The 12,233-nt window shown below is 38.9% G+C and overlaps 1 protein-coding gene across 2 annotated transcripts; it reads right to left on the bottom strand.

The window, feature by feature from the left end:
• Positions 1–2,390: 2,390 nt before the first annotated feature.
• Positions 2,391–7,786, bottom strand: LOC109138114 (uncharacterized). 2 transcript variants are annotated; one of them, XM_027291453.1, is made up of 6 exons: positions 7,716–7,786; positions 7,057–7,345; positions 6,579–6,721; positions 5,662–5,884; positions 3,812–3,999; positions 2,391–2,716 (listed from the first exon to the last, which is right to left on the bottom strand). In XM_027291453.1, the coding sequence occupies exons 2-6, from the start codon at positions 7,170–7,172 to the stop codon at positions 2,649–2,651; spliced, it is 738 nt and encodes a 245-aa protein (XP_027147254.1). In that variant the 5' UTR covers positions 7,173–7,345; positions 7,716–7,786; the 3' UTR covers positions 2,391–2,648. The 2 variants fall into 2 exon arrangements, with proteins under 2 accessions (XP_027147254.1, XP_027147253.1); XM_027291452.1 differs by lacking the exon at positions 7,716–7,786 and having other exon boundaries at positions 7,057–7,549.
• Positions 7,787–12,233: the final 4,447 nt, after the last annotated feature.

Raw genomic sequence — 12,233 nt, forward strand, 5'->3', positions numbered from 1 at the left:
GAGACGGACGGATGGAAGCCTGGAGGGATGACAGTTTGTGCTTAAGGAGCTCTTATAGGATTGACTTTGAGTTGATCCACATCAGTTATTCACAGCTTAATCAGAAAATACCTCCTGGCACTGTTTTTATCTCCGAGACAAAAACATCTTTATCCTACTTAAACATTTGCTTCTATCAGATAAATCAGAGTTAGATGGGAAGGAGGTGGCGGTGAATTTTGAGGGGCATACGCTGATAAAAGCCGGACATTTACTTTCTTTATTACATTACAGGTCTTACATCTCTTTAAAGAAATGCAGCAGTCACTTAAAAATGCGAAGGACAGGCTTATGCAAGTGAAGTAATTACTTTGTGAGCACAGTAGAAGCATTTACTGGAAACACAATGCAAGTTTGTCAGTGACATTTTTAACTTCGGACTCTGCTTCCAGTCCTGTATTGACGCTCAGCGGAAGAGTAATGAACACACTCCACAAATAGTTTTTGTGCTTTACGAGCTGACGTACAGCACGGGCTTCTGCTGACTGAAGCTGGATGGGAAAACTCCAGGGATGGTCAAAGATGTTCAGTTTCCATTTGAATTTAAACCCCTGAAGGTGCTAAAGTCCTCGAGCAGAAGAAAATGCTTACTTTGATTTATTTTTTTTTCAACTCACTAAGGCAAGATCTTTTGGAACAATCGCACAGAGAAGACCTTAAACCACAGAGAAAAACTATAAAGACATTTTCCCATTGTTCCCAGGCCCAGTCTTCTCAAATTTCAAGGACCCAACGCAGAGTTCTTAAGACAGGGGTCGAGGTTAAACACAGAGAACTGAGAGAGAGAGGCTTCTCAGTTGTGCTGTCTATAAATTATAAAATCTAAAACGCACTTTCAATGACCCATGTCTATTTATGTCTGTTTTCAAATAAACTTTCAAGAATTTCAAGGATATGTGGGGACTACAGTATGTTTATGCTTTTGATTATTTTAAAGAAAAGCTCACATTGACCTTTTTATCAAGGGAGAAGAAGAGAAGACAGAGAAGAAAGGGGACCACTGGAACACTGATAGATAGTCAGATCTTATAAAACTGCCTGGTTGAGCCTTTAGTATATTTTAGCTGCTCAGCTTCGTTCCATTATGCCGTCCAGTTTATGAGCCATCGTGTCTTTTTCCATTTGAGAATCAGCCGTCAAACGAGCGGTGGAGGAGGCCGCAGCGGTCCACCGAGACCTCCCTGAATGATGCCATCAAAGGTTAGCATCAATAAACGTGCCGCACAGTTTATGTGGAATAAAAATCCGTCCTGAGGGTTGCCTTGTAACATCACATCTTAAATAATTCTCATCTACTCCTGGACATACTAGATGATGGCAGATTTATTCCTTTTTTTTTTCCCTCACATAAGCTAATGGCAACATGAAAACGTTTTGTCTCCAGCTGATTGATTAGAAAATTAGAAGCATGTGACGGCTCTTAAATATGCAAACGATGCCTACGTACGTGATATTGTGTGAGAAGCCTGAGGCTAAACATACAGTGCATGCTTCAGGCAAAAAGGCAGTCACCAGCTGAGGATCTAGTATATGGGGTGCCGTTTGTAAAGTGTCTCGCTCTGAAAATAACACCAACATTTTGTCACATTTAGCTAAAAACAATGTTTGAAAAACTGGTCACTTTTTTGCACATTTAGAACAATATTTGTGAACTAAATCCAAATGTTAAATGTAAAATCTAAATGCTAAATCTAAATCGAAATGTTAAATATAAATCTAAATGTTAAATATAAATCTAAACCTAAATGTTAAATCTAAATGTTAAATATAAATCTAAATGTTAAATATAAATCTAAATCTAAATGTTAAATATAAATCTAAATGTTAAATATAAATCTAAATCTAAATGTTGAAGCTAAATGTTAAATATATATCTAAATGTTAAATATAAATATAAATATAAATGTTGAAGCTAAATGTTTCGGGTGAAACTAAATATTTAGCTAAAATGCAAATTCAAATGCCGGTAACAGGAAGTGCCAAAATAAAAGCTTGAGGAGGTCAGAGCGTGTTTATAGTGGCAAATAACGAATAAAACCCATCTTATCCGGGGAAATGGACTCTTGGACATGGATTACAAAGGGCACCCCATACCAGTAAACAGCATGGTTTATGTATTTCATATTTAGCCCTAGTAACCATGTAATTAAATGTAATTCATACCACAGAATTATATTGTATTATTATTATTCTACATAAAAGGAATTTGAGGATATGGAGTAACACAAGTCTGGCTGAAGGTGCTTCAGTTTGAGTATATTTGAGTTGCACACAGTGGACGTGTCAGTCAAAAAAACACTCAGCCTTTTGTTTTAAACGTAAGTATATGAATATTTATTGAACTCCTTGGCTATGGACCTTGGTATAGATATCAGTATGGTCTCCAGTATTATGACAATGGAATAGAGTTGTGAGGACATAGATGTGCACACCACAGCAAACCTATTATGTGATAAATATGTTTGACTTTTTTTTTCACATTCATGTTCTGGCCTAAAATATGTACTGTGATATATTAAAAAACAGTAAAGACATGGTAGTCTGATATGAAAGAGAAGATGATGAAGCCCCAGTGCTGGAAAATACACGATGAATTTGAGACTTTCTCTTCATGGTGGTAATTTCGGTGATCTGGCGCTGCTGAAGAACGTCACTTTTTGTACATCTGTGCCATCACCTGGAGGGAGCAGAAGGGTTGAAAGGTCAGATTAAAACACAGGTTATTAATAATGTCAGAAAAAAAATATTACAGCTGTCTTCTTTTGTCCTATTTTGACTAGTAAAGGTCATCAGAGTGTTTCCAGGGGTGCTACTGTTTTTGAGAAAAGTTGCACAAAGACTTTTGTCGGTACGAGCTGTGCATCGCTTGGTGCTGAACTTGTATTATTGGTCATGTAGGTGCCATATCTTGATAAGGAAGAAGAATGCGTGGAATAAAAAAGGACCGTATCTTTTTCTGCTACATCACTTTGGATTACAAACAGTCCATTGTGAGTCCGATAATGTTTGAGGAGAGCAATGGTAAATCAGTGGAGTACTCTTCTAATTCATCATTTATATGCAGGGATGAGTTCAGAGCAGCATTAATGTCTTTTGAGGTTTAACATTCAGAGAGCTTTTTCCACCTATTAACTCGAATTTTCACATCTATTTTTGACAGTTTATTACTTACTAAGTTATATTCATAAGATTTTCATTTTTGATTTTTAATCAATAGCCATTCAATATATTTACTTTCTATAATTTTCTCATTGTTAGTGACGGGGTCCACCATTCCGACCTAAGAATGAGGGATAGACTTTGAAACGTTGTAGCATTAAATATGCATCTACAGATTATTGACAGACTTCTTTATTGAAACATTCGTTTGTTTGTACATGTAAACACATGTAACACTTGTTCATCTGTTATATTACTGGCAAAGAAGCTGCTCAATGTTTTGTTTGCTGCCCCTAGAATTCTGGGATCTGTAGTATTAGGCCCTGAACCTCAGTCGCCTCTGATTGTAAAAATAGCATCCTGCCTGATCAGGGCCTAAATCACACCTGCTGTTACCACGGTAATCATCGTAATATCATAATTACTACCTCATAATTACCTGCTTTTGCTCTGAATGTCAGATTCATATTCAAGTAATCTTATTTCAAAATATCCTCTAACCACATCAAGACAATGGCCCTCCCTCCAATCAGAAATCTGCTTCCCGAGGTTGAATTATTGAATTCTGATTGAAACTGCTACACTTTGTTCGATGATGAGAGTGGAAGCGCACCGTCAAAACAGATGAAGTTTGCGTGATCTTCACACGAGTGATCCGTCCAGTGGAAGGGGGCGCTGGTTTCAATGCCGCCACAAGGACTGCTCGACTGCCTGATGGGGCTTTGAGTTTGGTGTCTCCAGTGGCTGTAGTCATTAGGATCATCGCCAGACATCCAAAACCACTTCTCACCCATCAGGTACCTAAAAGACACGGCTTGATACTTGAACTTTTCTTTGGTTTAGAGTACAGAATGTGAGCAGCATGTGAAACGCAGCGGCCACAAACAGTGGAAAGTATAACATGTAGCAGCTTCTCCCTCGTGGAGGTGGATCTTCCTATTAATATGGCACTTTGTCACAATCTGAGCTTATTGACTGTGACTTTTGTTTGATTATTATTGCTCCTTTATGGCCTGTTGTTAACGTACCAGATGGCTGTCTGGCGGTGCAGCGTTGTTATAAATGGCTCTGATATCACACTAATGAGAGTGAATTATCTTTGAGATTGGAAAAATTGTGACCGTGAAGATGCTACAGGTTCAAATATGGTTTGGGAATTATAATAACTTTTGTTCGTCTGTCCCAAACTAAATATTTTTACTTCACTTTCTCATTAAATTAACATTCAAATATTTTCCACTTCACCAGGTGCCATCCAGAAAGAATTGTTGAGGTGTTTAAATCTCTGGACCAGATGGGAAAACATAAGCCGGGAAACCCAGAACAAAACTCTCCACCTCTCTAACAACTACTCCTCGTGTACTCTTCCACTTGGCACCCTAAACCCGACTCTTCCCGCGGAGATGCTCGGCGGTAAACAGTGGCAGATTGCTGTTACACCTGGCAGTGTCCAAGTGAAAATGCATGTAAGTTTGTGATTGTAGAGGCAAGGAGTTGCTTAAACAGGACACGCCGCTCAATAAATCTTCCCTGGATCAATAAAGGTGAAAAACAACACCTCACAATTAAACTAACAATGTCGTGCCATCTGATAAATCTTAGAGCAGGGTTGGAGGAGTCGTGGAAAGAGCAGCATAATCAAATGTACTCGAGTTAAATTAAAATATATCTACTTTAAACTCAGGGTTGTAGTTTGATAAAAGAATACTTTTGGAACACAATAGAAAAGATAAAAAAAGTGCACAAATAGAGAGAGAAAGGCAGATTACACTAGTCTCTTCCCTGATAAATGTTTCACAGTAGTCCAAAATCTAACTCTTTGTATGGAAGTTCAATTCTGCCAAGGTAAAAAAATAAAAAATAAAAAAAATAAAAACACTCATGGGAAGTCAAGAATTTGACACAGTACCTCCTAACTTCAACTTTAAGTGGTAATTTGGGGATAGCATAGTACTACGTAATTTTGACTTAGTTTCAAAAACTTTACATTTATTATCTCATAATTTTGGGATACTTAATTTTGGGAGTTCCTAAGTCAACATTATGACTTATTAATTCATTAATTTTGCCTTTGTGTCATTATATTGACTTCCATTTTCATTAAAAAAGAAAAATACACATTAAAAATCAGGCACGATAAAAATAAAAGATATGGTATATCAAAATTATGAGATACAAAATGCGCCGTGGTCCGTTTCGGAAAGAATATGCGTCTCTCTGCCCATGTCAGTTTACACAGAGCAGTAAGTCACATATACTCAGTCAGTGAGTATTTTCATTTCTATCTGCCTTTTATCTTGGTGGAAATGGGCTCCCATATAAGCTTATGTAGATCCAGCAATACACTAAATCTGTATCTGATGTGGTTTTTATTGTAACATCAATATGTACTGAAGAAAATGTAAAAATAAAAGTACAAAAAAGTCAAGCCTGACAAACAGATTTTGTTATTAGACAGAGTACCTGCGCAGTCCCAACCAAACATGTTCGGTGACGGGGAACGTGGGGTTTCCCAGCAGCTCCTCCACCTTCGTCTGCTCCTCTCCGTTGCGTATGCTGAGCAGGTCCCGGTGGAAGTCTCTGCAATAGAACAGGGCATCCGACCAAGACAGCTTTTTGTCCACCAATATTATGCTCCCACCATTCACCCCCACACTTAAGGAGGGCGAAGGAGCCTGGTAGAGTTCTGGAAAATGTGAGCAACATACATTTGATTTGAAGAGGCTGCAGCAGAGACAGCCAACCTACTTTTTTAATTAGAAGGTCCAGAGTGTCAGAATCAGGAAGAAATATTCTGTACTCGGGTTTAGAATCACAGAAATAAATTCTTGTAATGTTGAAGCTGTCTGCCTGCCACTTCCTAGTGTTCCCCCCTTGCTTTCCCTTCCTTTGCGTCTGTTTTGTCCCTTTCACCTACAGCTCATCATCTAATCAACCAATGCAGTACACAATGATCAGCCATGGTGTCATGTCCACCTGCCAAACATTGTGTAGGTCCCATAAAACAGCCCTGACCCATCGGGGCATGGACTCCACAAGACCTCTGGATTGGATTCAGATCTGGGGAATTTGGAGGCCAAGTCAACGCCTTGAATTCATTGTTGTGCTCAAACCATTTTTTGCATTGGGCAAGGCCCACAGTCTGGAATACTGTTTGCATGGAAGGGTGTGCATAGTCTCAACAATGCTTAGGTAGGTAGTACGTGTCGAAGTAGTACTAATATAACCCACCCACACTGACAAGATAATTGTTGGTTTTCACTTCAGTCAGTAGTCATAATGTTATGGCTGACCAGTATATAACCCCGGTTCACCTTCCACCAGATTGTTCAGCTCCCCCTGGTGGTAACAACGTTACGGTCAAGTTCGGATTGACTCACCTCCATACACTTCCACTTCACACACAGACATAACAGATTGTGGGTCAGAGCCACTGTGATATAGGTTGACCACCCGACCTATCATGCCTCCACAGTCGAAAGTACTGGTACCTCCGTTTGGGATGGAGTCGATGACAGTACACCTGAGAAAAAAAGACAAAAATTACAGGATGATTCTGGTTTAATAAAAGATGCTGCAACTACAACTGAAATTCTTACAGGCCAGAACTAAACAAGTACTGTAGACCCATGATTTAAAAAAAAAAAATCAATCAGGCAAGTCGCCTTAGACTTTCCCTGAATTATGAAATTTAATTTTACCAACTTTCTCACGAGGAAAGGTAGAAGCAAGAGGAGCATTTCACCCAGAACTCCACTCTCGACTCATCAAGTGGAATTATTTTTGTTTTAACAACTTTTAGACTGGTCACATGAACAATGTAAGGAAATACAAACATGTGGTATTCTCCAGGATTACCTTGGGTTGTTGTTGCCGTTGTTGTCTAGGGAATTCCCAATAAGGATCTCGGCTTTATTGATCCTCTCACCTACTATATTTCTGTTGGTGATGCTAATAGATGAGATACTATACATGGCGGGCAAGAGTAAACTCCACCAGCTGTTCAGTCGATCATATGTATGGGTGCAGAATCCAGCTTCGTAATATGTGTTTTTATTGCCATCAATTGCGTGTGAAGCATCACCGAGGGGTATTGTTGATGACTGAGTTGCTGTTCCACTGGGCGCCACGTTTGGGAGTGTGTTAGCTTGGTGGTGACAAAAAAACAAACAGAAAAAAACACAAAACATTTGAGTAGTTGGTGTGTAATGAAGTTGGATACATCCTTCCAGAAACTTTTTAACTTTGGACATGACCAAATATGACAAAATATGAGCAGCCCACATTTTCTCAACCAAATCTAGTATTTACAGTTTGATTAATAACCTTAATTACTCTTTGAGCTAAAATATCTGTGTTATGTGTGTTTTCAACAGGGTCACTTCTCTCCATGAGGGGGCCGCTGTACTAGCAGAACATAATTCATTTTTTAAAGCTTGATGGGTTTATGGTTATGTTCTCCTCAGGAATGTGAACGCTAGCTGCACACGGGGGACAAAAAAAAAAGATTTTCTTACCTGTGATGCGGCAGAGGAGCCATAACTGGAAGAAAAGGTCTATGAAATGAAAAAGAAAATCTCAATGTTTCTGTTCTCTCAATTTGTTTTACATCGTCCTTTCTACTATAAATCATCCAACAAATACCTCAATCTAAATCATACTCTATATTTGTGCGTGTCCTAGTGATGAGTTAAATGTTGCACAAAGGTAGACTACAAAAAAAACATAATTTTAAATAAGTTGTATGATCAGTTTGTTCATACATGTGGCTCTAATAGCATTAGCATTTTGATTCAGAAACACAGTGGATGCTTCTCTGTGCCGTCAGTACTCATCTACAATAGTTAAATGTCAGATTTCACAGAATTTAGGAAATATTCGGGCTGTTTAACTTTACACAAAAAAACATCTGTGGCCACAACTCTTCCTTTTTTACCAGCAATCATTTCGTCAACTTGTATAAAAACTGTCGCTGTGAGACACAGAGGGCTTTTTTAAATTCAGATAGTCTGTGTACTGACGCTGCTGACAAATCAGCTATTGAAATAAAGAAAGTGGGAAAAAAGAAAGACTGAATTAGGAGCCTCTGATGGACTTTCAAGGATAGACAGAACCACAAAACCGGTACATCACGACAGCTGAATTACAGTACACAGTGGTGGCTGTGGCAGGTAAGAACTGAGATTTGTTGGTCAACTTAAGGAGGATAAGGTCTGGAGGTCATATTCAAATGAGTCAAAATAATGATGTACATGCAAACCAGTGTCTGTACATGTAAATCACCCCAATTACTGGTGATTGATGGGGCCTGCGTGCCTTTGGTAAATGATGCCGACCTAAATCCAAATAGTGTGTGTCATTGCTGTGTGCTGATTGATTCTTCATAATTATTTAAGTCCACTTACATCTTTATTACTTGTTAACCGTCTATTGTCTATTTTTCATATTCTCATTGCCATTGGGATTGTCTTGTTACAATATGTATTCATCTTTCTATTAGAAACATTTCTTTAGCCGCTGTCTATGTGTACGGGAGCACTGTTTTCTAGTAATTGCTTTCTTACTAGCAGCCAGTAAAACCTTAACCAAGTACTTATCTTCTTTTTAGTACACTTTCAGATTATCAAAGTATTTTAGATCCAACGGTCTCTTTCAATACTTAAGTGTTTCCCAGTACTGCTCAGTCTTTGGCCAGCCAAATCAAGAGTCAAGCGTTCCCCTTCCACATCCATATGCTGCGTCTTTCACATTACACTATTGATCACAGAGAGATTTTACAACTACCTCTAGATTCCATTGACGCTAAAATGACTGTCAGTTTGTTTTCGTGTGTTTCATACGAGCATCTGAAACATCCTGCATGATGAAAGGATGGACTGCTCCTGATCCAAAAGCTTCCATATTAGACTATAACGCGTATAATGTCTATGTAAGTGACGTGCCCTTAGCTTGCTCTGAAGTTCAAATACAAATGTATGCAGATGATGATGCAGACATTTGGGGCTTGTACGAGCATAAATACATGAGTTGCAGCTCATTTGGATGTGGTGACAGATGCTGGCTGACCTTTTTCTTGCATCTACTTTCTCTCATTTTAATTGCCAATATAGTCAGTCTCACAGCATAGCTGCTGCCTTTGACTTGTGCTTTGTTTGTTTTTCGTCATAGAGATCATAGAATAATGATTTCATCTGCAGCTCGCTGGTTTGGAAATGCCTGCTGGTCAACATGGTATTCATGAGCTGCAATCAAATTTCATATTCGTGTTGTCGTCTGACAGGAACAGAAGGAATATGTAAATGAGAACTATGGTGTGAACTCAGCAGCATGATAACCGAGCAAAAGAGGAGACTTCATCTTGAATCAATAAAACACATAAAACTCACATTTCTTTTAGTGATTTGATCTTAGCTTTCCAACAATTCAAAACCATACTCACAATAGATGTCTTTGCAGGTCATCGGCCTCAGCATGCTTCCAAAATCCGAAAATCCTGACTACTTGTAACCTACTCCAGGTCTTTCCATTTTATAGCACATTAAATGATGCATGTAAATAGATGTATGTAAATAAATAGATTTGGCTGTGCTATGCCAAACATTGGAATTATCTAATCAAATCAAACAAATCAAAAGCTTCTTCAGTTCTTTATCTCTCTGGGGGACTTATCCTTCAGTTTACATGTACACAAATAGTCCATTAAAAGCTTGAAGGTCAGGTTATAGCATCTCATCACGCCACCTTCTTCTGCAAATGCTGAACAGCACCTGAGAGAAGTATTAGTGCCACCAGCTCTCTATGGATCAACTGCTAATATACACATAAACATGTTAATTTACACTTCCTTTAGTACATTTGCACTACATGTGGATGGGAAAGGGTGAAAAAGGGTTCAAATCTTTAACACTGCATTGTATTTTATGAGCTTATCATATGTTTGTTATTATAAAATGTCAATCTATAAAGGAACCTGTAACTCCATTAGTACTCCTTTCATTGGGATAGGAGATACAGACACGATATGGAGCAAGTCTGAGTTGTTTTGTTTATTATAAATTCCACTCAGTGTCATTTTTAATTAGACTTTTTTTTTTTTTTGCAATTTGATGTTGGAGCGCTCGAGTGTTTTTAAGTGCAGCTCCTGCTGAGAATTAATAATGAACCCGATGATTCTTCAAAAGAGAAACAGCTCTCTGAGGGTCCTTAACGAAATGAATTGTCGCCTTAATTTCATTTGGCACTAAGTTAACATGATGGAAGAGTGCACAGTGTGTGCTCGCATTGTGTTCATTTCTCAGAATTCAATCACTGCAGCTTTGCAGCATGTACATATTCATATAATACACATGTATTTGTTGTGATTGCATTATTCATGATGAGAAAATAGCAGTAGTAGATAGTAGACAATAGTAGACTAACAGCCAAACACCAAGACACAGCAGCCAGCTTTTATTACTTACTCGCCCAACAGCAGTCAGCCCAGCTCGGCGCCTTTTATTTCTTTGCTTCCTCCCTTGTCCTCTTTACCTCTGCTGAGCGTCACTCCTCTGCATCTCCCCCTGCCACGGGCCTGAAAATCTCCTCTTCCCGCCAATCCAAAAGGTCCTGTGCTAGCAGTGTGAACACGAAGACGACACAAACGCCCCCCGGTGGTCTGAGCTCAGTCTGGGCAGACCAGCTAACGGACTGAGCTTACATTAGCTAACAGCAGCTACACTCAGCAGCAGTTTACTGTCCATCAGAAACTAAGAGTGGGCAGAATGGGAATAGAAGAGTATCAGTGCAACATCAAGCTGTTATTTTAAGGTATTTATCTCATTTTGGTATTCCAGATTCCTGGAAAAGACTGGAAATTGAAACTAAATCTACATACCAGCAACTCTCAACATCACTTGGCAATAAATAGTCACACATAATTGCAGGAAAATGACATTTTTAATATAATTAAAAAAAACATTACCCTCACTTGTAGGTCGCAGCGGTCCACTGAGCCTCTCGTCATTACTCCAGGTTTCAATAAAATCACTCAAATATGTGAAACTGAAACATTTATTGAATGAATTTGTTTCTACTTTATTATGAAGAGGCTCATACACACACTCCAGGAGGCAAGTACTGCTATTTCCCTAATGCCTGTTATTTAAAAGCTTTGCAGGTTTTAAATGGAGTGGTTTAAACATGTTTTAGTCTTTATCTGCCTCTTTATGCTGTTAAGTCATAAGCAGAAATGTTTACCATTTGCATATCCCCCCTGCTGTGAGAGGCGTGGTGGCTGTTTGTGAATGTATACTCGCTCTTTGCGTGTGCTGCGGGAAATAAACAGCTACAAAATGATATTAATGGAAGTGAGAGACTTTTTGAAATGAAAAGAAGTCATAATGTTTGGTGTGTGGCTTTGAACAGAAAGATTTTGTTCGCCTTATGATTGATGTCTTAATACAGCAGGGAATACCTGATGCAAGTTCCATTTCTCAACACCTCGGTGAGGATAAGATCATTTCAAATTTGTCTTGAAACACGGGCGGAAAAAGACAAAAGTCCTTTGCAAAGTTTTTCATTTTCTTTCTGCCGTGCGCGTGATGAAGGGTTATTATGATGTGGGTTCATTAGCATATTTCATATCCTGCTGCGGAGCGTTTTCAGCTCTCTATCTGTCTACATCGACGGAGACAAGACGCAAGGTATTGAACGCTGGCTTGAGGAGAGCTTGCGTGAGAAAAGCCATCACGTCAACACACACACACCACGGTAAACATACAAACAATGCTGGCTCATCGTTCAAAATGTGCACACACAACCATTAGTCAGCGTGAGAGCCTCAAAGCGTGTAATAACACATTTAAATAAATACCAACACACAGCATTTCATACACTCGCATACAATCTGTCAAGTCACCAAAGCTGCCTCCACAAACACACACACCTGCTTTGTCAAATACTCGGATACAAGCAGAATGATAACTCCTGCGATCATCAGCAGCATGAAATATGTAGCAATGTCTCTCACACGCACGTACGCCGTGATTTTTGTGTGT

Source organism: Larimichthys crocea, chromosome XIX (assembly GCF_000972845.2).
Source record: "Larimichthys crocea isolate SSNF chromosome XIX, L_crocea_2.0, whole genome shotgun sequence".
NCBI classification, from domain to species: domain Eukaryota; kingdom Metazoa; phylum Chordata; class Actinopteri; family Sciaenidae; genus Larimichthys; species Larimichthys crocea.